This window comes from Exophiala bonariae (genome assembly GCF_035927105.1).
Source record: "Exophiala bonariae strain CCFEE 5792 chromosome Unknown scaffold_5, whole genome shotgun sequence".
In the NCBI taxonomy this organism is placed as follows: domain Eukaryota; kingdom Fungi; phylum Ascomycota; class Eurotiomycetes; order Chaetothyriales; family Herpotrichiellaceae; genus Exophiala; species Exophiala bonariae.
In genome coordinates, this window is record NW_027042480.1 from 965802 (window position 1) to 988818 (window position 23017).

The window sequence follows — 23017 nt, forward strand, 5'->3', positions numbered from 1 at the left end:
CAGAGCTCAAAGGCTAAATCTTATCTTATCTTTGAAGATGAGTTTCCCAGGCCTATGTACATATCTATGCATGGCATGGACATGGCACTTCAGAATGATTCAACAGTTTTTGGAAACTGGAGATCATCAAACAACGGAGTATTGAATCAATATCAATCTCCAGGTACCGTTCAAGGCAAGCATGGTTGCAGATCCACATGGGGCTCTCGGAACATGACTCAAAGACAATGATGTAAGAAATCACCAACGTCATGATCCAGGAACGTTTCTTCCAGAGGTGATTTTCCCCGGAAAAGTGCTCGAGGTTCCTTGGATTGCATTCATATTTGCAAAGAACATCAATCGCCTGGCAAAGATCCCTTCACTGGCAAGATAGCAGGATTATTTCTTCTCACCATTAAGGAAGCGTTGTTCGGAGTAGGCGGTTCAGGTACAATGGGTGCCTCAAAAGAGGAATCTGCTAAGCAGATGATGAAGAACAAGAATGGTGAGGACAAGTCTATCCCATCCAACGAACGCAATTGTGTAAACTGATGAAACCAGTGGCTGGTGGTCAGCTCGCGCAGCTCTCGAAAGATCCTCCCACCGGCTTCTACCGTGATGGGTATTGCAGAACTGGGCCTGAAGATAAAGGAAACCATTCAATCGGAGCAACAGTTAATCAAGAATTCCTCGACTTTACCAATTCGAAAGGCAATAACCTGACAAAAGCGGGAGTCAAGGACGGGATGAGGTGGTGCTTATGTTCCACCAGATGGCGAGAAGCTTTCGACGCAGCACAAAAGGGCACTTTGTCGAAGTCCGCGGTACCCAAAGTGCACCTCCATGCTTCCCACGAAAGCGCCTTGAAAGATGTCAAGTACAGTGACCTGAAGCAGTATGCAGCTCAAGCAGAAGCACAGAACGAACTAGCGAATCGAAAGCAAGGATATGAAAATCCTGAGAAACCAGGAGGAGTGTCCAAGGACAGCAAGGAGATCAGTGGTAATTCTGAGACGACTGGAGGTGTAGGTGTAGACCTACCAAAAGGAAAATAGTGATTCGGGGCGATTAAGGTGTACATACCAAAAACATGTTGCTCGTTCGAGTTTCACATGGATCTGTTTTGGGTACGGTGGATCACAAAGTGAGTCTGTCGTAGGCCGATGACAATATGCTCCACCCAAGCGGGCCGAGGTGATAACAATCGAGGAACGCACCATCTCTGGAGGAGAATGTGATCGAGGTGAAAGCCGAACTCGAGTGTGATTCCTACTCCATCTCTCACCACCATCAATCACAGAGTGCCGCAGCCCTTGTACTCGACCTGATATGTCTTTTGTATAGCAATATCTACCCCTACTTTAATTATTCTGCTTTTCAGCTTCAGCAATATGTGGATATCTTGGGCACGAGCCTATCGATGACATCCTCATCCTTACCCTGATCCAGTCCACTGCATGAGAAAAACTCGCCTTGTACATTACATCTGTTCCACTTCTAGTTCGAGTTCGTGGCGCGGAGAACGCCATGTCGGACTCTGTTGGTCAGTGCCATCCAGTCCCTTCATCCTGAACCCTCTAATTCGTGCAAGACCGCGTCTTCACACATGCTCTTGCAACAGTTCGCCGGTTACCACGGACCGGTTCTTCAAGGCCTCCACCTTCAGCCCGTCTACGCCTGTATGGCCTTTATAAACAGTCTATGGAGGGGGATGTCGAGTCTATTCTACCCCGACCCACCCTCCCTACCGTGTCACCCGATCCCAACAATTCAAAATCCAACAATGTCCATCGTTACGCTTCGCGTGATCTACGAATACGAGAAGCCGAGGCCGAGATCGAAAAGTGGGACTCATGGCATGGCTGCTCAGGAATGTCCAAGACGGACGCAAAGAGGAGATATATTGGCACTTTAATTGAAACTATGAAAGAGTATGCAAGTGGCACTCAAGAAGCACGAGAATTGGTCGCGGAACTGGAATTTGTTTGGAACCAGATACGCAGTCAAAGTGGAAGCTCCGAAGACGACGAAGCCGATGCGGATTCACCTACGAGAAGACTCGAACGAGCAGGTTTGAAACAAACCCTCAGCTTCGACAGCAATTCACCCATCCAGAGTGCCAAAGCTGGACGGCCAAGTGGGGTGGCAAGCAGAACGAATTCAGATCCGAACCGTCTGAGAGTACTATCGCCTGTTTCAGCGCGAGATAGTGACGATGTGGTAGAGGCTGAAGAGGTCGACCCAGATGCAGAAGCGATAATCGATCGTCTACAAACAACGGCGTCACGAGCGTCTGAGTCTGAATGGAGGGCAAGAATAGAGTCCCATCTACGTCAGCTAGCAACAGAAGTTGCTGCGCTGCGGGAGGAGATGTCTGCGAACCATCTTCTCTCATCATCATCCTTATCGCCTTCCTTGACTTCCAAGCGAAGACGTCTTCTATTCCGTATAACTTCGTGGGGGCGGTGGTTGGCATGGCTAATCCTACGTCAAGCATTCGCTACGGCCGTCTTCGTTCTGCTGTTCATCATTTGGGCCAGATGGAGACGCTACAAAGATCGACGGGTTGAACAGTGGGTCAGGAGACGATGGACTGATGCCGAATTGCTTTACGGGAGCCTGAGAGTATGGCTAGCGGGAGCCAAGATACCGTTCAGCCTTTATCCACGATCCAGGTCGTCTTGATGAACATGTTTTGCACAAGTCGTTGAAGTTCACGATCACATCTCGATATCATGGCATAGATGTTCAGCGTGGGCCTTCGATCGATTCTGTTACCACCTTGCAAATATTGAATTCCTGATTGGCTATCACCAGGATAGCGGCTACACGACGGACATTTTTTAGGGCCGCTAGCTACTGGGGTGAGGCACCTCAGTAACAGCGCGTGTGGGATCTTAGATGCAAAATCTCAAAAGTGATGATCTAGGACGGTTAAGATCTTCTATGCAATGATCTGTACGATGAATGACGAACGTGTGCCGGAACTATGATAATGTATTGCTTATAACCAAATGTGAGGAGAAAGACATGGTTGGCTATGTTCGGATGAGGTGTCGAAAGATTTTATAACCTTTGTTCGGGAGATCTACAGTTTCCAGGGGATATCGAATAATAGACCACTCAGCTTGTCTATATCACTTCACCACCTAATTATTCATTTACGTACCAACCTCCTCACTCCGGTGCACGGCGCATGTCTCTCAAATCCATACTGACCCCACCGCGAACGTCGCGCTTAGCTGGCGCCACAGCTCTCTTCGTGATGAACGCAGCAGGCTGGCCGAAATCCGGGTGTCCGCCCAACGTCGCAAAGATGTCACCGACATAATTCGGGGGCGCGATGCCCTTCTCAAACGTCGCATCCCAGCCGTCGAGAATGCCAGTGACGACCTTGACGCCGGCGAGATAGATATTCTGGATCGCGGGTGGAAAGCCGCCCTGGTTGATGTACAGAAGATTCTGCAGCTCGGAGACGCCCGGCGGGGGCCGGTCGAAATCACTCGCCGTGCGCATCACGATGGCGCGCGTGATGTCGGTGAGGTTGAACTGGGCGGCGCGCAGGATCGCCTCGAGCGTCGCGTTGTCTTCTTGCGCTGTCGTGCAGTATACGCCGGAGCCGTTCGTCCACAGCGTCGTGGTGTTCTCGAATGCTTCTGCTAGCCTGGTACCGGAGTAGTAGACGTCGGATGTTGCGACGTCGCAGCCGAGCACGCTGGGTGGCTCAGATCCTGCTTGGTAGCTTGGAGACACGTCATACAGAGCTCGATAGGATTGGGATGTTGTCGTGTCGTTCAGGACGGCCGTCGACGCGAAGGATATGGCAATGTCGCGGAGTGCTTCGTTGACTTCGAACACTTCCGTGCCGTAGATCCTGGAATTCAAGTTAGTTGATAATCCGGCGAGTATCTTCTTCCAATGAAACTTCTCTCTCGGTCAAGCAAGGAGGGACACATACGTCGTGGGATACTCCGAAGGTGAATCGACACCGAATGGGATGTAACCGGTGGTTAGATTTGAGGGCAGATCCCGATAATCAAATTCATATTGCAGCGCAACCTGCACGGCATATTTTGCGAATGTGACTGAACCGAGTGTTGCTACTTTTGGATTGACTCCTGCAATGCCCGCAACCAAGAAGTAAGACTTGGACAAGTCGAACACCGGACTGAGAACAAAGGCGCTGATGGTGCTGGCCGCATTGATTTCCGATTCTCCTGTGATGACCTGGCATACGTCCCCATCGGTGGTGCAGTGGACTTCTGGAAAGAGCGGACTCAAGCCGGGAAGACTAATGTTCTGCGCCAGGAGATTGAACTCTTCAATGCCCCACCAGACTTCGGCCTCTGGATCGAACATACTCACGATGACGACCTTTGGCGCGATCGGCTCGCTTCGTTTCACATGTTGAGCTCCCGGGAGAAGAGGCACGGCGCTTGTCCAGGAGAGCAAAGGGACAAGTCCCAGAAGAATACTGGTGGGAGTGAAGAATCGCATAGCTGGTGGATGCTTGGAGGACCAGCAAGTGCTGGACAGGTCCCGGTCTTTCGAGCAGTGTACCAGTGAGATGTGAAAGGTCCCAGAGGAACAAGGATCGCGACAGTATTTAAATGTGGAGGGACTTACCTGGTACAAAGCTACGCAGAGATAGGATGCAGCTTTACCTCTCACGCGGCGCGATCATTTCCTGTACCTTGCCTGCGATTGCCGAACGCGTAACGACCATTTTCTTCGGAACGACTAGGCAAGAACATCAACGATACTAGGCCAACCTAAGTTCCTGATTATGTTGATCAGAGGTGTGTAGACCATCATGCGACGATAAAACGATCAATGATAACATGTCGGGCGAGCCAAAAGCCCCTTATCTTCAAAACGACAATCATCCTTTCGTAGCTAGGTAGAAGTGCGTGCAGCTGGAAGTCGGCAGCAACGGGCTGATGATATCATCTCAAACCTACTGAAGTAGTCTGGCATTTCCTCAAGCAGTATCACTTGAGATCCTCGTGGCACAGGCCAAGCCTCTTAGCGAGCCTCGACAAGCCTTGGGGTGACCTATCATTGTGTCGTGTTTGGGAGCGATAGGAAGCTTGCGGCGGTCAAGAATGTGCCCATTTCCCGAGCTCTAAACTTTACGCGCAGAGTCTAACGTGGGGACAGTAGCGCAGCGGAAACATATCTAGAGACCCTAAGTTTTTGTACTGCCGTTAAGGCTTATGCACTCAACACCTGATTGTGGGTTGCACAAAAGCTTCGTGTAGCTTGTACAGAGCCTTCAGTTATGTATGAAGTATGTCAGGCTGAGGTCGAACTGATAAGGCTCGCGCTAAGATTAGGCAGCTTATCAAGAGACTCTACTATGACTTGGCATACGTAACACCTTGAAAAAGATGGCAATCGCGACTGTTGAGCACGTCGCGTTCTTTCCCATAGAGGCCACCCACCCCACTGGCAGTTGATCTCAAGCACTGTGACTGCAGTATTCTATCTCGATCCAGGGAAACTCATTCCCACCAAGACAGCTCGCTCATCAATACTTCCATGCGCGTACCCAAGTCCACAGACACCACCCGGCTCTAGCATCAACTCGAGTTTCGAGTCGAGGCTCAAGCCCAACCATCTCCTGACAAAAGCTCGGAGAATATGGCCATGTGCGATGACCACCACGTCGACTCTTTGTTTCTTCTCCAGTGCATCACCCTGAAGCTTTGTAATCTCCGAGATCACTCTATCGAGCCGTTCTGTCACTTGGTGAGGCAACTCACTGCCCGGTCCCTCCGTGCCATCCCTCCAGATATCCCACGCCTGATCCTTGTCTAATCCGCGCTGTCTCCGCAAAGCTCGGATTTCCTGGGTGTAGAGGCCTTCGTAGTCGCCGTAGCCCCATTCCGCGATGTCGTCCGTCGTCTCAGTCTGGGATATCAGTCTGGCCTGGGCTTCCGAATCCGTCACTTGGTCTAGCAACAGCTCGAGGGTCCGTTTGGCCCGGACTCGAGGACTGCAGAAGACTTTGCCTATCCTTTTCGGATCAATGAGTCGACCGGACCCAAACACAACTGATGCTGTCTGCTGTACTCTGGCTTCGCCTTCGGGAAGTAGCGGAAGATCTGTTATTCCAGTATATCGGCCGTTGCGGGACCATTCCGTTTCACCTGTGCCGAAGGGTGGTCAATATAAGAATAAGTTTGTAGACCTGAAAGTGGTTCAAGATTTTGCGGGGGTCAAGACATGCGGCCTTAAAAATGATAGGTCTGCTTTCTTTGTCTTACCATGCCTCATCAAGAATACACGTGGACTGGACGCATCTTTGTCCGACATCTTCAAAGGGGGCAGGATGCGACAACCGCAACTGTCGAGAATTCCAACTATTTTCTTATCGTAGATGCGCCAAAACGCTTTGTTGGGTGGGGTTGGTTAGACTTGGTCGGGACGCTGAACACAGCTACAATCCAGAATATTGATTGAATAGTACTTCTGGAGATTCACATAAAAGACAAGCGTACAGACAATATCAAACAAACCCAGTGCGAGCCATATGGTAGTGGTGATGATAGGGAAAAATTTCATGCCCAACAAAAAAACCCAATCGGCCATGGTCTGGGCAGCATGATCTCTGATGGTTGGGATCCGAGCCATTCACAACGACAGCGCACAATCCACCTGCTCCAGTCTAGTGGGTCATCCTCTTCGTGGGATGATTACACATTTGCGCACTAATAAAGAAGTTGATACTGAGGATAAAATGATAATATCTCAATCGAATATCCTTTAGAAGACGGCGACAAAGTTGCAAATATCAGACCAGCGGAGAAATAGCATTTAGGCTTTTTTTTGAGGGCACGTTCAAAACGCAAAGTTTGTGGGACCGGGGGTTTTCTGCATATCACCATTAATAAAATGACGAGCCTTTGTCGTTCTTGCCAGGGTGTCAAGTGTAGATTGACTTTTCGGTTCCTTGGATGCTTTCCAGGATCCTGGAAAAGCCACTCCCGCTTCCTCGGGAAGCATATGTACGAAGTGACGGCAATGGGCTCGAAGAAGCAAATTCGCAGATCGCTTCCCGTTTGGATTGGTGATGCGCTTTGACCTGGGAGCTATTGCCCATCCATGGGTTCGCCATTCTCTCCTGAGTGTTATACTGTTATACAAATCTTAAGAACGAGTCATGATTGGAGAGTAAGGAAATTTCGCATTCAAAACAACACATGCCATTGTATGTAGTCGAGGTAGATGCAAGAAGAATATTAGCTCCAGTGAAAGCAGGTCGGGCCGCCATTTCCAAAGTTGTGTCAATAATATGCTGACCATGTCTCCCAACGCCCCAATGCATCCTGCTATGCTATGCTAAAAGCCGGCGAAAATTATCGAGACAGCAAACACTTATCGGGGGTCATTCCAGTCATTCATAAAGTCGAGAAACCTCTCCGTCAAGTACTGACAACTTTGTCGCTCATCCAGGTCTTGCCGTTCGCTTCTTCCTCCACGGGAAAGACCTGTCGTTGTTGGTTAGTATAGAATTCAAAGATAGATGTTGGATCGTTCCAGGCGACACATACCTCGCGAAAATATTCCTCTAGACCCCTGTATCCTTCCCAGAGCCCACGCGCCTCGTCTGTCAGCTTTCCAGCCTTGCCCTTTGACGAACGAGAATCTTGGCCTTTGTTGGTCGAGCTGTGGTTGTTTCTGGGCCCGATGGTATCATTGCTGCCCTTGCGTTTCGAATAGTAGGCAAAATCCGGGCCGGGAAAATACGGAGCGTTGTATTTCCCAAACAACACTTCGAGAGCGGCTAGTTGTTGTCGGTACCCGTTCGGGACGGGGACCGTGACCTCGATCTTGGGATCGTAAACATAGTGGCATGGTCGCTCGATGGCGCGTTCTGCTGCTTGGCAAACTTGGATGGGTGTCAGGTTTTCGAATGCCAGTGCTATTCTGGCGATGGGGGAAACAGCGTTAGTGAGATCTTAACCTCCTTGATCGGTTCGACTTTGGGCAGATTTCCAGTGGAGGGACATACAAAAGTATGGCTCAAAGGCATTCTTAACAAGCAGGGAGTTGCAGCTAGCTTACCTGTGACCGTTCCATTTGCTTGGCCCATCTTTGAGAATTTGTAGAACAGCCGGTCCCACATCGTGCTCTGCATCTAACCAGGGTAATTTGGTATCTGGATGGAAAGGAGCTCGCCACTCGATAGTATCGTCGTCCTTGAAGTTGAGACAGAATAAGGGGTATGGCAGACTGGTGAAGTTGTTGTTGTAGATACCTGCATAAACGAAGGTCGCCGGTAGACCAAGCTGGCGGATATAGTTCTCGACGGTGAATTTACAACCCCACATGGGTAGTACTGGCCAATTCGGATCATGTATCGAATGGTCTGGCATACTGCTATAAATGAAGTGCTGTATATTGCGCTTCTTGGCCGCATTCGCTAATGCCTTGCCAATTTTGACCTCATCGCCGGCCAGCGGATTAGTGTTGATGAAGGCCAGATGAGCGCCATCGAAGATGGTGTCGATCAAGACTTGGTTGTTTAGCAAGTGACCCTCAAATATCGTCACATTTGGTAGGGCAGCCAGCTCCTCCGCTACTAAACCCTCGGATGAGTAGACTTGCGCACGCACCGCATAGCCAACGGCACTCACCGTGCGAATTAATGAGGCAGCCTGACGACCAGTACCATTGACGATGGCTATGGTCTTTTTCGAATTTGGCATGTGGCGAAGATGTGCCGGGTCGACTTGATGGTCAAGGCTGAGTGAGCACTGAAGCGCGAGGGAGATATTCCTGGGTAATATGAATTGGAGAAAGGTCGGATATGGGACGGAGTTCAATGGGTCGACAAATGATCCAAACTTTGAGGGAAATAGTAGTGACAGTTGACAGGAATGAGAAACAAAAGACGTAAAGACCAGGAAATATCACACCATGAGGTCGGGACCTGTAAGTGTTGGGACCAGCAAACGAATACTAGTATTAGATGACAAGTCGAAATGGCATCAATCCACAAAGAGCAATAAAATGAATGGATTTTGTGCCGTAATTCGGGCCCATTCGAGGACCCTTGAGTGCGCAAATTCTGCAAAGATACTCCAAAAAAGGTCAGTTACCGCCAAACCAGATGCAGCTTATTCTTTACGTAACCAGAGTTGGTGAAAGACTGGTAGTGGCGGGGTGCTGGGACCACGTTGAGCACGACACTGGCACCTGCAATGTTCCGACCAGGCTTGAGCCAACTCAAGGGAGCCCAAGGGAAGCCAGAGGACCACCAACATGGAGCCTACCAACGACCCGGGCTGGACTTAGCGATGAGTATCGCACAACACAACATTTAAAGATGCGATGACGCTATACTTTTAGTCGGTCAGCGCCGGAGCTCAGGCACATTCGAACCTTAATAATATTGAAGTAGGGATTCAAATGCGGGGGTGTTGTGGTTGTCCAAGCGCGGGGAGATTGCTGGTTTCGGCCTCGTAAGGAAAACTGGTTTCATCAGCCTGAGGCTTGAACATGCTAGGTGAAGGGTATCCCTAGACGGCCTGCAGCCAGCATAGTCGTCCAGTCTCTGGATGAACAAGCCGCATCACTGCCCAGTGGTCGCAGATGATGTGGATGAACGACTTGCTTGTGTTGGCCCTTTCGATTCTTGGTTGGGATCCACCGATGATTTTGAGGGTGGCCCTTTCATTGGAGGCAGGCCTACCAGGTCATCAACCACAAGCCGGGCAACGCAAATCCACACTATGGACTTCTCCGCGGCCCATCTTGATCTACCCGGTGAGTCGGTTTTTGTGTGTGAAATTCTCATCAGCCTGGAGGGGGAACACTCAGCCGGGTTGGCCTACATGCCGGTTACCACTGACACCCACCTGCCTGCAGTAAGACTGACGATATGACTCAAGGTTGGTCTCTGCCGCATGTGCTTCATGGTAGGGCGTACCAACCAATGGACCAACGGTACTTGCCAGTGAGTGCAATAATTCGCCACGTGCGTGCCTCAAAATCTCACACCAGACTCGGAATTGCAACAGCCGTCGGAGCCGAATGGGCTCGACGATTGTCAACTTCACGTTGCCAGTCGCCAGTCGCTGCCGGTGACTTAAGCACTTTTGACAAGGCACGGATAGGAGATTGCTTAGTGTGGAACCCTTCTTCACATATTGGCAAACGACCGTCGGGACTGGGACTGGCAACCCACGTGGGTTCGGTCAATGCTTTCAAGTGCCTTCTAATCCTGTTGCATTCCAGATTTCGGGCCTTTGGCTTGCGTGCAACCTCGCAGTATCCAATTCTTCTGCATGAAGATGTGCTCCCGCCTGACGGAGCAGCATCACATGAGGGAGCAAGCCTGCATTTGCAGCTAGAAAGAGCGGTGTCCTCCCAGACCCAGTATGATTTCGAAGGTGAACGGATGCACCTAGGCGAAGGAGGAACCGAAGCACCGCAAGGCTCGGCCCCGTGGCAGCTAAGTGGATGGGTGCATTTCCCGAATAGTCCGCACGATTTATGAGTTGATTATCGTTGTGCAACAGGTCTTTGACTTTTTCAATATCGCCACTAGCGATCGCATATGCGATGGCGGTGAGTTGAGTAATTGGCGATGAGAGCTCTCCGGTAGGGTGACTGAAGATTGTGCCCGCGTTCTCAGTCAATTCGCCCCGTATCGACCTGGCCATATCTTTGGCGACAGATTCTTGCGTTGCCCCTGGAAGAGCAAGAAGATACGATAGCTTGGTCAGAGCTGCCTCGGTCGTCATATCGCCACCTGCCACAACTCCAGCACGCCCAAGAACCATACCAGGCGCATAAAGTGGGTTTACACTGCCAGTCAAACACTGAGTGATATTGACGATCACAATCCCACGCTGCACGGCTTCGGCGATAACCTGTGTAAGCTTGTTATCGTGACCACTAGGCGCATTTCCAGCGCCAAAAGTCTCCAAAACCAGCCCACGGAGGTCCTCCGTTCGCAAGACGGCCTCGACCATCTTGGGTTTGATGCCGGGGAATATTCGTAGGCAAGCAACATAATGGATGTGGAGATCCTTCTGAATACTGAACGGCTGTAGTATGGTGGACCTGGTCACCAGATTCCATGCAACATGGGTATCCATTGCAGTGATGGTGGCAAGAGGTGGAAGATTGGGTGATGCGAAAGCGTCAAAGGCACTTGCAGAGATCTTTGTCGTCCTGTTTCCTCGAAACAGGGTCGAGTTGAAGCATAGGCACACTTCCGGGACCATGAAATGGCCAGCTATGTCCATCGAGTCAAGCAAGTTCTCGAGAGCGTCGTTCTTTCTCTCCGAAAACGGAACCTGGGAACCTTTACTGGATCAGCCCGAGTCCTGTCTCCTACCGCGAATGATTACAATACCTACCAGTAACAATCACTGGCTTGCCCAAGTTCTGCAGCATAAAGCTTAAGGCCGAACAAGTGTAAGCTAGACTGTCCGTACCGTGGAGGACAACAAATCCATCGAACAACCTGTAGTTGCGAAAGATCGTCTGCGCAATCTCCGCCCAACCCTTGCTGTCGATGGATGACGAATCTAGTAGCTCTTCAAACTCTAGAACTGCATATCTAGGTGGAGTGAGCAATGTTTGCAAACACCGATGGGCCTCCCGATCATAACAAGCATTTGTATTCTGGCTTGAGATCGGACTAGGTCATCGCGAGTTGGACTGACCTGATGCGTTTCCCGTAGACACTCGTTGGAGTACGGAGACTGTGAAGCTCGCCCATTCCGTCGGCACCGTCGTGAAACCTTACCTCAATGGGTTCATGTGGCTCCCCATCATTGAACTCTGGTCTTGGAGCCATGCAGCGTTCCAGGAAGTTCCGAGCTGGTACCAGGCCATTTGGTGACTTTTGCATACAAATGGTACCTCCGGTCATGACAATCAATACACGAGCTTCGGGGGTATGTCCCATCGACATGGTGCTCGTCACTAGTTAGGGACAAATCAACAAATCGTTCCAGCATAGATTGAGTGGCACGAACTCCTTGTCAGTAAGCTTAGTGGCTCATCGTTTGGGTCTAAATCACATTGGAATGAGCCACAAATTTGATCATCGCAACATGGATAAACTTACCAGCCATGTTTGTATCGAAGAATTAGACAATGATAGGCTTGCGTAGAGGATTCAGGTCACGGTCTGAATTTCCGGAGTCGATTATATAGTAGATTCCCTTCAACTCAACAGCTGGCTGGATCGAAAAATTTGTTGTTGTAGGCGCACTACTCCGGTTGGCATAAAGACTCGCATGCAAAGTCTAAGGGGAGTAGGCAGTCCCCACAATCCAATCGGATAGCTGGCTGAGACTCAAAGATTGCCTCCCTCGTGCTGATGAGCTTCAAGTTTCTTCTGCAGCGCAACCTTGTCCCCAGGAAAATTTTCAATGCGACATCTGCAGGACATCAATGCAGCGCTAGAGCAAAAGAAGTCTTCTAGTAGCTGTACTTGCAGACTGGAACGATATGCAGGCACCGGCCGATCACTTACCTACCGACATAAGCGACTGTACTCCAAAGAGAGGACCAGGATAGGGGGTTCCATTAGGTATGTGTCGAGGTGGGAGGAGGATGGCTAAGGACAATTCAACCCCTTCCATCTGTTATTGCCAAAGCCCGGGGGCGCCCAACGATGCCCAATCGGCTGCCCAATTTCCATTTCGAGTTAGGCATTCGCAAGCATCTGGCATTTCGTTCGTTAACCTTCTTACCTTTCTACCACCTCAGACTTTTGCTATAAATCCTTCTCACACAAATCATGCACCAGCAGCCTGTCCACATCTCTCATTATTAGTTAGAAATTTCTCAGCAATACTCTATACTCTTGAATCAGCCAACACTGGGACCAATCTTCTGGTGTCGTGCGATTTCTCTGCCACAGAAAGCGGATAGTCGGTTTGTTCACGGAGCAAAGCTTGCTATGGGCCTGGATCTCACTCCCACTCCACGTGCTGGGTGTCAAGCAAGGGACATGACCCCTTGTGCGGACCTCAAAAGGAATCCAATGCTGGCCGTTGAAAAGTTTCGGTCCAATAATGTAGCTTGAGCAACCTTCTAGGATGATGCTGAGCAACGTCGGAGATTGGCTCGCGGCAACTTACAGCAGCATGACAAAGAACAGTGAACCCACACGTGCAACACCAACGGTAGGAAGATGAGTGAAGACAGGAAAAGCCAAGGCAGCCAGCAGGAATTTCGATTTCATCTGGGTGCTCAATCTTGGTGCATCGATTACCACCAAGAAGAAGCTTGACCACCCAAGCTCAGCTACTACCCCATGATGCAAACATTTCACAGTCGGCTGTAAGATGAAAAGTTGAAATTGAGGGGTCTTGTAGGTCGAGCATTCTTGTGAGTGGGAGATTTGTGCCCTTGGCTGAGTGAACATATATCAGCAGATGGTGACCGAGAATGGTGGTTCGGCTTGTCATCCAACATACAACATATCTCAGTGGTGGACAAGGGCATTCCGAGCTCTCCCAACAAGTCAAATGCACTCGGCAGAACAACCAACATGGCTTGATGGAAGAGATATCCTGCTAGATTGAGCGAAGGGGATTGTAGGCCAGTCCAGATCCTGGCACTTTCTCGAAAGCCACAGCGACTCATAGTGTTCGGCACTGAAGGCTTGCAAAGCGCTGGCAATTGCTTTTAGAAGCGCGAGGTTCTATGTGCAAGCAGACAATTGGAGAGTTCCAAGAGCACCGTCTGCATCTGTGCCGGACTGCAGCCCAAGACGAAAGTGGTCCCTTGACGAGATACACCAGGTGAATTCCCAATACGAGGAAGCGACATCGCCACTTGGAAAGACAGTGAAAAGATAGTGAAGCGGTAAGTGATCCCATCGAACTCGGAGTCGTCGTCGTCATGGCGACTTTGACTTTGAGTTTAGTACGCAAAGACTGATGTAGAGCCAGCAAAAGCACACCAAACGTACATTCTACAGGCAAACGCGTCTTGCTCTCACGACTCAGGAACGGCGCGGTTATTAAAAGAAGCGGTGCAATTTCTTGAGTTGGGAACGCCGCAGTCAAACCTCAACTTGAAGGTGACGCATCTTCTGGTGACATCTTCAACCTCACCTTCACCTTCAACTTGGCTCCTTCTCCCAACGTCGCGGTTTGTGACTGCGACCCTGACTCTCCCCTTTTCACTTCCTTACAACTCCCCCTTCACAACCTCATCACCGCGATCGAACTGTCGCAATCCTCAATTCTTAAGTCTTGACCTCGCGTCTTTAATCCACTTGATTATTGACACACGCAACCTTGACTCTCTGCCCACCTCGTCTCATCACCTGATATTCATTCTTTTCCAACCGCACCCGTCTTTCAACTCTCAAAACATCACGCACACTCCTTTGGTTCCTCAATCTTCATTCTATCAGCATCTTCATCCTTTCGGTCACCCGCTGGTTCGTTCGTTCGTCCGTCCCTTCATTCGTTCAAACCACAGCCTTCGTTCTTCAGTAGATCTGAACCGCCACTCCCGACATCTGAACGCGACCTCAAGATTCTCCAACGTCTACATCCTAAATCCTCAATTCCTCAACCAAATCCACCGCAGGCCCGCCTTACACGCGTACCACCCCTCAAGACATCCTCAAAGTTCGACCAAACTCCTCCATCATCCCTCCTCTCCAACTCAGACCGTCATCCTGTTACAACAAAAGACGCCTTTCCCTCTCCCCCAATGGCCACTCCTGGTGTCAAGATGAAATTATCTGCTGCCAAGACAATCATGTTGCTTCTTGTTGCTCTCATGACTGTTCCGGTCCAAGGTTTCTGGCGTCACCTGTGCTTTGGAGAATTGGGAACTGGACGTGTTGACCCGATCATGGCTCCTGGTACACCCTCTGGACATGCTCATGTCCTCTTCGGCGCTTCAAGTCAGTAGCCATCACCTGATCTTCCCAGCTCTTGCTCACTTGCTAACACATTATAGACCTGGGCCTCGATCCGACCATTGATGAATTGCTGAACTCGAATTGTACCAGCTGCTCCATTGTTCAAGACAAGTCTGCATACTGGGCTCCTCGCATGTATTTCCAACATGGCAATGGCACCTTCGAAACGGTCTCTACAGTTGGTGGCATGACTGTGTAAGTTGCTTTGAAGAGCCATGCTTTTATCTTTATCACTAACAGCTCCAGTTATTATTTCACTGAAGGACCAGGTGACGGCATGCCTACAGTTGCATTCCCTCAGAACTTCCGTATGATCGCTGGAGATGCCATGAAGCGCTCGTTCTATGGCGCTATCCCTGACCCGCCAATGTCCGAATGGAAGGATAGCGACAAAACTCAGCAGGCTTTGATGGAAAAGGCTATTGGATTCAATTGTCTACATTATAGCGCCGGCGCTAATGAGGGCTCCATTGAACACCACGGCCTTCGAAATAAGACCTTCATTGATTCCACCTGTACCGACGGCGTACGAGCTGAACTGATGTTCCCATCTTGTTGGAACGGCCAAGATCTCGACAGTCATAACCATACCACTCATGTTTCTTACCCTGACCAGATCAAGTATGGCAATTGTCCAGAAGGTTATCCTGTTAGGCTGCCAACTCTGTTCTATGAGACCATCTACAACACTCCCGCTTTCAAAGACGTCGATGGCATGTTCGTCCTCTCAAATGGTGATCCAACTGGGTATGGCTATCATGGTGACTTTATTTGTGGCTGGGAAGAAGGTGTATTGGATAGTGCTATCAACCACCCTGGTTGTACCGGAACACCAGGCGATCCAGGTTCGGGCCTCCAGGAGAGTTGTCCAGTTTTCAAGCTTCAAAGCAGTTATGACGCAACTCAATGCAAGATGGAAGTTCCCGAAGCTCTGCAGAACGAACTGGTCGACTTTGCACCCGCCCTACCTGGCAATGTCTTGATTCAGGCTGGTCCTGAGCGTGCAGTGATGCCTAGCCACCCAGCGGCATCATCAAGCGAGAGCCTCCCGTCGACCAGTGGATCAAAGTCTCCCACTTTGCCTATTGCCACTACCACAGCAACTTCTTCATCCGCCGGACCGACACAACCTGAAGTTACAAATCCTGTGACCGCTACCAATTCCGATCCCAACACTGATCACATCATCAGTACCAGCACTATGTACATGAGTGATGGTGTCGAAATCGATGTGATTCTTATTGAAGAAATCGTCACGGTGACAACTGTGGAGACTGTCCCAGCAATTGAAGTTCGCAAGGCTCATTTACATCGCCATAGGTACAAGGTCTGACTGGATTGAATCTAGTGAGGGTGGTTATACGCCCCTGTGACCTGCCTAAATGGCATATCGGGTATCCAGGCGACCCCAAATATGTCTTGGAAATGATGACACGAAATTTTCACGCCGGATGAAACAAAAGCCAGGTGCTTTAACGATGTTGACGAGTTAATTGTACTGCGATTTGCATTGAAATGATTGGGAGGATGAATCAACCTAGGGAAGCGCGAAATGTTACCTAGCCAGCTCCATACCAGACACATTTCTGTGAGCTGATAGTTGATGAAAGATGATACAATAGCATAAGCTCTGACTCTAATATGTCACTGACTTGTTGTACTTGATCAATGAGAAGGATAGTTTCAAATTGCGCTGTTCTTAGATTTTTGTGGTCTGATTCCTACAAACATTGCCTAAATGCCGCTCGTGTTCGTGGGACTTATAGCTAACCATGTCCCTGATATGCAGTGCTCTGCAGTCAGGCAGAACAAGGCTGAGACACCAGTGAGAAGAACTTGAACGAGTCAATTGTCGGCCAATTATTTCACCCCAGATTTAATGTGGGAACCACTGCAACTGCACTGGGCAGCCGAACCGAACCGTGCACGCCGAGACTTAAGACCTCAATCCAATCCAACAAAGCATTGAGATTATCTACCTCACTCATTATCGACGCAACTGAAGATACGATAAAAATTCGAACTGTTGATCACGCATCTTGGCGGCGTCCAGTGAGTGATAGGTTTTCTAGGTAAATATTGATAATTGCATCCGATTCCAACCGTCGATCCATCCACACATCGCTTCACCCACGACATCAGACCCGGCAGTGCCCTGTCTCCAGTACCTAGTTGAACCAGCCGGCCCAAAACCATGTCGTCTCACAACACGAACACGACGAAGAAAGACGCGGCGGCCATCATCGCGGGGGCGTCCCGGCACAAAGCGCCCGCGGCCAACGCCAACAACTACAGCCAGCACCCGGCGCGCCAGCTGTGGTGCGACACGCAGTGGGCGAACCTCAGCATGCAGGCCAAGAAGCTCGAGCTGCCGGAGCTGCCGTACTTCGACCCGGAGACCATGCTGCTCAGCAAGGAGGTCAACGATAAGCTGTGGACGCAACTGGTATGTGTGTGTGTGTGCTTCGTTTTGTTCTTTTCAGTTGTTGTGTTTTTGGTTGCCGCAGGCCCAAGGAAGCTAAATGTAATGCAAATGCGACATAGAAACGCCTGTTTGACTATCTCGGCCCGGAAAAGGCGCCGTTCGCAACGCCCGTCATGGGCGAGCGCGGCGTCGTCAAGTGGCATAGTTTCCTCAACAATGACCGCGGCGATGAGGCCGAGGTCTACGATTCCGTCGTCGATGCCTTCATGAGTAATGCCAAGAAGCGCGGTGAATACTTGAAGGACAAGTGACGCACTCCACACACTGTCGATGTGGCTTTTGGGTTGGTTGCCAGGGCAAGTCAACCATGGAGAGCTCGGTCTTTGGAATGGTGACTAGTTAGGTAGTCAAATGGGTTGGGTTATGGGACAAGGGAGGCGCTGCTGCTTGTGAAGCGGCGGGTGGGTGAGTGTGTGGTTGACTTTGCTCACTGTGATTCCCTTGCAAATACTGCAGGTGAACATCATTTAGGAGTAAGCGAGAATACGGGAGGAAAAGCTACTCTCTCTACTATTTCTACTGCATTCTCCCTGGCAGGGTTGAACTTGATATGGTCACTATAGTCTGCAGGCAATGCTAAGAGCAATGATAAAATCAGAATCAATCCACTTTGTGCGCCGGTCCTGAACTTTTGCCACGATATGCCCGACTTCCACCATGACTTGCACCCAAACAAAAATAGCTGATGATTCATCCAATGTGCCATGCGCTCCGAATGACTTCATTCATCTTCCCTTGTAATGTTTGAGACCGGGTGATCTGAATGGGTCGTTCATTGTACTGGAGTTGCTGTCGACTGTTCTGTCGCTTACACATTATTCGTTGTAGGTTGATTCGTGGGAACGCCAAACGATCTGCTTCCATCTGACCGGCCTAGATCTTGCGGCTAACGCTGCTGTGATATGATGTGCCATTCTTGAAACCCGAGGTTTGTCACACGGGTGGATTCCAATGTTGGCGACAGTGTTCATCGCAACGGATTGGCCGTCCATGCTAAGAAAGTATGTCAGCATACTAGAAGGCCCCTCGTCCATTATACCGTGGAGAGATTCGTATCCATCACAGGTGCCCATCCATCCAGAAAATTCAGGCTCATCGGACTTGTGTCGAGCTCGGAGAAGTTGATCAGGTCTCCATTGGGAAAGGTATCCAGAAGTTCGGCGTCTAAGAATGGATGGAAGAATTGTTGCATTTGTTCAGCATACACATCTACAGGAGGGCATGTTTGTTCAGACGGGTTGTTGAATGGAACATATGGGACTGGCCCATCTGCAGGGGTTTGTTGGAGCTCGACAGGCATGGACATTAAGTGCCGACCATCATCATTCGGAGGCTCTTCTGCTCCTACAATGGCCTGTTGTGGAGTTGTATCTCTCGATGTTCGCGGACTGTCATCTTCTGCGTTTAGTTCTGTCGTCTCCTCCCCTTGCTTCAGGAAATGACCCTGTCGGGTCCAAAGAATTCTTGTGTGACCGAGAATAGAGTCCCGTGCTCGACGCCCACGTATGCGAACCCCCTTCAATTGGTTCGCATCCAGATATTTGGGCTCGTTTTCGAACCAGACCGGGTCCTTGGCGTGCATCTTGTAGATGTTGCGAAGGTGGACTTCCTGCTCATGGAGATTAGCTCGGACGCTTGGCATGAGAAAACCACGACGATCATACCAGAACACTTGCAAACTTCCAGTGCTTTGCTAATGCGTGAATCAGGCTAGCATTCGTTTTGACATTTGCATATGCCCTGTCTCTCACGTGTTGTTCGCGACACCACATGAATGGTATCTGGATAGCACATCCGCTGTATGCGGCATAAGCCAAAAAACTTGGAAATGCACTTGAATCGGAATAATTCTTAAGCGCGGCTTCAAATAAATTGGACGCCTCGCAGGCATGATCGAATGCAATGGTAGCGGAGAGACGGCGCGCAGTCGGCCAAGCGTCATCTTCCGAACTCCATGAGAAGAGCGGTATTATTGAGGCATGGAGCGCAGTCAAACATTGACGATAGACCGCATTCATCAGCAGGATCTTGGGAAATCCTCCCATTGATACAGCCGAAATATTACTAGCAGTAAGTTGGAACTGCAAAGGCAGTTTCGACCACCATTCTGTCACCTTTGAATCTAGGTTATAGATAGCCGAAATCCTGGTGGCAATTTTTGGCTCGGGGGTTCTGATCAGGTTAGACACTTCGTGCCTGTCTTAATCAGCGTGTTTGAAGACTATGACCGGGGTAATTTACCATAATGTAAGTGAGCGAATCAATTCCCCGTACAAACTTCCATTGTCCAACTCAAAATCCAGTGTAGCTTGCGGAGAGCTCAAGTGACCTCTTTCGAAGTCTTCCTCTGGCCACGGAAGAGGACATCTTCGAGTTTTCTCAGAGGGTTCATCTCCTACTGCGGATTCTGCGGCATGACAATTCATGAGATACTGAGCCCAAAAACGGCGCCTTGAAATCTCTGACTTCAAGCTGGTAGTATTTTGGTGCTCGCCAGTTCCAAGACCCAAAAGGTTCACTATAAGTGCCGCATTGCCTGTGATAATGATCAGATTGGAAAACATCTTCTACAAATGATGCGAAAATACCTTTGTGAACATAGCACCTTCGCCATTGGCCTCGACCGTACCAGAAAAGAGCGAGATTCATGAGAGTGACAACGTTGTCTTCATGGGGTGTCTCAATCTCCTGGAGAACAAGACTACTGGCGCGCTCTGCCCACTCTATGCAGAAACCATTATCGACCAGCGAAGTCTGGTTGTTTGCGTCCCGGTAAAAGCTGGTTACAAATCAGCAAGAAGCCTCTAGCAGAAGATAGGACATATCCCGCACACAGCAGCAAAAGCGCAGACACTCAACACGAGGTGGTGTCGAGCAGTTCCTCCCGCAAGCGACTGCAGAAAGTCACTTTTTCTCAGGAGAAGGGAAGAATTATAGATGTGGGAAAAGAAGACATCAATCAAGTTCGATAAAAGCGCCCTTGGAATGCCGAGATAACTCTCCTGGGTCGGCGGCCTAGGAGGCAATTGTCCAAAGTGCTGTGCCTCGACGTAAGAGTTGGTCGACGGATTTGAAGTGGTCGCCAAGGGCAAGTAATTCCCTTGTGTCGATTTTGAGGGAGGAGGCAATATTGCTCCTGTCGACTGTGAGACATCATGATTGGAAGTCGCGTCTGCGTAGATGCATGTCCTCCTCAAGCGAGCACATCTTTTGCAACTTGGCCTTTCATTGGAGCACCGCACCTTTTACCTATTAGTCAGGAAGAGTTGAGTATGAATGTCCAGGTATTGTCCGGCTTACCTTTTGGCTCTTACAGTGGCCACAAGCCTTGCGGGGACGACCTGAACCTGCTAGCATAAGGTTGAGGGACCATGAGACAGAAGTAGAAATGTAAGGTAGCAAAGTGATTTTGACTGGGATTGAATGCACAGCTTCCATGTCACTGGGGACAATCTGGGGTGCTTCGGAAAATGGGGAATCAGAATCCCGGGAAATCACGCTTTATCTAATTACGGTAGGTGTGGACAGGGGCTGGCTCATCCGAGAGCACACGCCTAGGGCATGGAGCTTCGACCAGCAAAATGCCCAGCCCTAAAGATTCCCACAGACCGCATACCATTTTATATAAATACTAGTCTCAGCTTCAGGAGTCATTTCCACTTGTGCATCATCCCTCAAGACTGTAGGACCACTCTTATCGAGGTATACTTACCGTTCCTGGACGATGTGGGCATAGGTACTTTCACTTGTTCTTCGATCAGAGGCCTTAATGAAACCGTGGATGAGGCACTCGCTGACTCGAGCTTTCCCGAGTATATTCGGGAAATCATGGGATCAAGATGGGAAGTGGCTCCATGCACACAGGTGCGAGAAGTTGGATTAGACCTGATTCCCATGAGGTTGGCAGTATCTATTGTATGACTGTTGGTGTACCCACTGAACTTCCAAAGGGATATGGAGAAACGATTGAATCTTGAATCTTGAATCAAGAGAACAGATTGCTGGCTTTTGTCTCCAGCAATCGTGATCACCCAAGGGAGGTTGCAGCGCTCAGGAGCGCTCCACCTCGTCTCGTGCAATCAAGTGCTCAAAGAAATGCAAAATGGCAGGCACACTTACGAAGTACAGCGAGCACATACTGTGAAAAGTGAAGTTCCGCATGTGGCTCCCCGTTCGACCACTATTTCTTAAACATATGAGTACCATCAAAAAAAGATGACGCGTTTCATTGATGAGAGATCACGAATTTGAATCATGTCCAAGGAGATCTGAAATGGCGCAGTAGAGTTTGGACCTTCCTGATCAGTCTAAGGTTTGATAGTCCAGGCCACAACCAGGCCAAAGCTGCCCAAGGACCAGCCCGCCGGAGAGTTGTCGTGTGTAGGTGGTCGAGACATGCCAATGAGACAACATGTTGCGACAAGCATGTCGACCTCCAGTACTTTTTACCGTGATGGTTGGGCAATTGAGGCGAGTCAGTCGGTCCATGATGATCAGCGAAAACCCCTAGCACATAAAGTTTGACCCCCAAATGGAAGAGCAGCTCACCTGCGACATCAAATCTCAGGTTTCAGGCTGGATTAGGCTTGTAGTCAGCACCGACAAGTTGCACTGCCACTGTCGGGCACGGATAGGCTGGATGATGGTTGGAATAGGGAGCAGGGTGCCCTTGCCTAAGTGAGAACTAGGTCCGCTGTCTTCTGAATGACCTGTGCGTGTTCAGGTGGGCATCCTTACGTAGGTGGCCATTGCCATCACCAATATGGGTGAGAAGTGGCCGAGGGCGCCAAAGGAAATGGGGGTCCTAGTACATTTGCTTCTCAAACTGTTATTCTCCATCAATCTGACGATGCAGACGATGAAGGGCTGTAATGAAGAGAATGACCCTGCTCCGTATGCAAGTTCCCACAAACGGCAAGAGGACGGACGGCAGAGCAGAACAGAGAGCAAATCGCTAATTCCCAGTAGCCCGTTTCGAGGTACTTTTGTGAGTCCGAGGAATCAGGAATCGCGTGGTCCCACCATTTTAGTGACTTTGAGGTTGGATGGACTCTCGGTAAGAGCTGACACGGGGGGTAAGGGTCGTGCTTTTGGCCTTTTGGCCTTTTGACCTTTTGACCTTGCCATTGCCAGTGAATGAGGTCTTTCATACCCAGTAACCAGCCTGGGAGTGACTGGGTATCCCCACCTGCTCAGCACGATGTCCCATGTCCACCTGTGACCTGCATTTAAACACTGGCACCTCTAATACAGATTAACGGGGTTCTTAATTACAACGAGGCCCTCGACCCTCTTTTCCTTCGCACGCCACTGTCTCTGTTTTCCAGAACTTCCATCGACCCCGTGGTCTCAACTTTGACGCCGGGTGTAATCCCCCAGCCAAGCCTAGCTAACTAGAGCCGCCTAATCAGTTGTTCAGCTGCCACTACCGACGACTCACGACTTCAACTTCCAGCACGACTTCCTTCAGGCAAACCATCACACTCCGAGTAGCAACAGCAATACCCACGCCTTCGTAAGAGCATCGACGCGACTATGCTCGGCGTCTGACCGTGGTACTGTCGTTCCTGTTCGGCTTTCATGTTTTGCACCCATTCTTCGACTCCTGTACATTCTAATTTCCAAGTCATTGA

At 49.9% G+C, this 23017-nt stretch overlaps 9 protein-coding genes across 9 annotated transcripts; 4 read left to right on the top strand and 5 right to left on the bottom strand.

Moving 5' to 3' along the window:
* Positions 1-435: 435 nt before the first annotated feature.
* Positions 436-1037, top strand: LTR84_011110 (uncharacterized protein; the record flags this gene model as incomplete). The annotated part of the gene is made up of 2 exons (XM_064854643.1): positions 436-487; positions 544-1037. 2 exons carry the CDS (start codon positions 436-438, stop codon positions 1035-1037), a joined length of 546 nt encoding a protein of 181 aa, XP_064709369.1.
* Positions 1038-1509: 472 nt separating this feature from the next.
* LTR84_011111 (uncharacterized protein) lies at positions 1510-2667 on the top strand (the record flags this gene model as incomplete). Its single annotated transcript, XM_064854644.1, has 2 exons — positions 1510-1525; positions 1574-2667. The coding sequence occupies 2 exons, from the start codon at positions 1510-1512 to the stop codon at positions 2665-2667; spliced, it is 1110 nt and encodes a 369-aa protein (XP_064709370.1).
* Positions 2668-3159: 492 nt separating this feature from the next.
* Positions 3160-4479, bottom strand: LTR84_011112 (uncharacterized protein; the record flags this gene model as incomplete). Its single annotated transcript, XM_064854645.1, has 2 exons — positions 3160-3856; positions 3941-4479. 2 exons carry the CDS (start codon positions 4477-4479, stop codon positions 3160-3162), a joined length of 1236 nt encoding a protein of 411 aa, XP_064709371.1.
* A 987-nt stretch (positions 4480-5466) lies between these two features.
* Positions 5467-6300, bottom strand: LTR84_011113 (uncharacterized protein; the record flags this gene model as incomplete). The annotated part of the gene is made up of 2 exons (XM_064854646.1): positions 5467-6134; positions 6252-6300. 2 exons carry the CDS (start codon positions 6298-6300, stop codon positions 5467-5469), a joined length of 717 nt encoding a protein of 238 aa, XP_064709372.1.
* A 1109-nt stretch (positions 6301-7409) lies between these two features.
* Positions 7410-8696, bottom strand: LTR84_011114 (uncharacterized protein; the record flags this gene model as incomplete). Its single annotated transcript, XM_064854647.1, has 3 exons — positions 7410-7475; positions 7539-7914; positions 8053-8696. The coding sequence occupies 3 exons, from the start codon at positions 8694-8696 to the stop codon at positions 7410-7412; spliced, it is 1086 nt and encodes a 361-aa protein (XP_064709373.1).
* A 1500-nt stretch (positions 8697-10196) lies between these two features.
* Positions 10197-12080, bottom strand: LTR84_011115 (uncharacterized protein; the record flags this gene model as incomplete). Its single annotated transcript, XM_064854648.1, has 5 exons — positions 10197-11302; positions 11358-11560; positions 11667-11928; positions 11982-12017; positions 12074-12080. The coding sequence occupies 5 exons, from the start codon at positions 12078-12080 to the stop codon at positions 10197-10199; spliced, it is 1614 nt and encodes a 537-aa protein (XP_064709374.1).
* Positions 12081-14685: 2605 nt separating this feature from the next.
* On the top strand, positions 14686-16232 carry LTR84_011116 (uncharacterized protein; the record flags this gene model as incomplete). The annotated part of the gene is made up of 3 exons (XM_064854649.1): positions 14686-14881; positions 14938-15094; positions 15146-16232. 3 exons carry the CDS (start codon positions 14686-14688, stop codon positions 16230-16232), a joined length of 1440 nt encoding a protein of 479 aa, XP_064709375.1.
* Positions 16233-17093: 861 nt separating this feature from the next.
* Positions 17094-17635, top strand: LTR84_011117 (uncharacterized protein; the record flags this gene model as incomplete). Its single annotated transcript, XM_064854650.1, has 2 exons — positions 17094-17345; positions 17444-17635. The coding sequence occupies 2 exons, from the start codon at positions 17094-17096 to the stop codon at positions 17633-17635; spliced, it is 444 nt and encodes a 147-aa protein (XP_064709376.1).
* A 782-nt stretch (positions 17636-18417) lies between these two features.
* LTR84_011118 (uncharacterized protein) lies at positions 18418-19156 on the bottom strand (the record flags this gene model as incomplete). Its single annotated transcript, XM_064854651.1, has 2 exons — positions 18418-19072; positions 19152-19156. The coding sequence occupies 2 exons, from the start codon at positions 19154-19156 to the stop codon at positions 18418-18420; spliced, it is 660 nt and encodes a 219-aa protein (XP_064709377.1).
* Positions 19157-23017: the final 3861 nt, after the last annotated feature.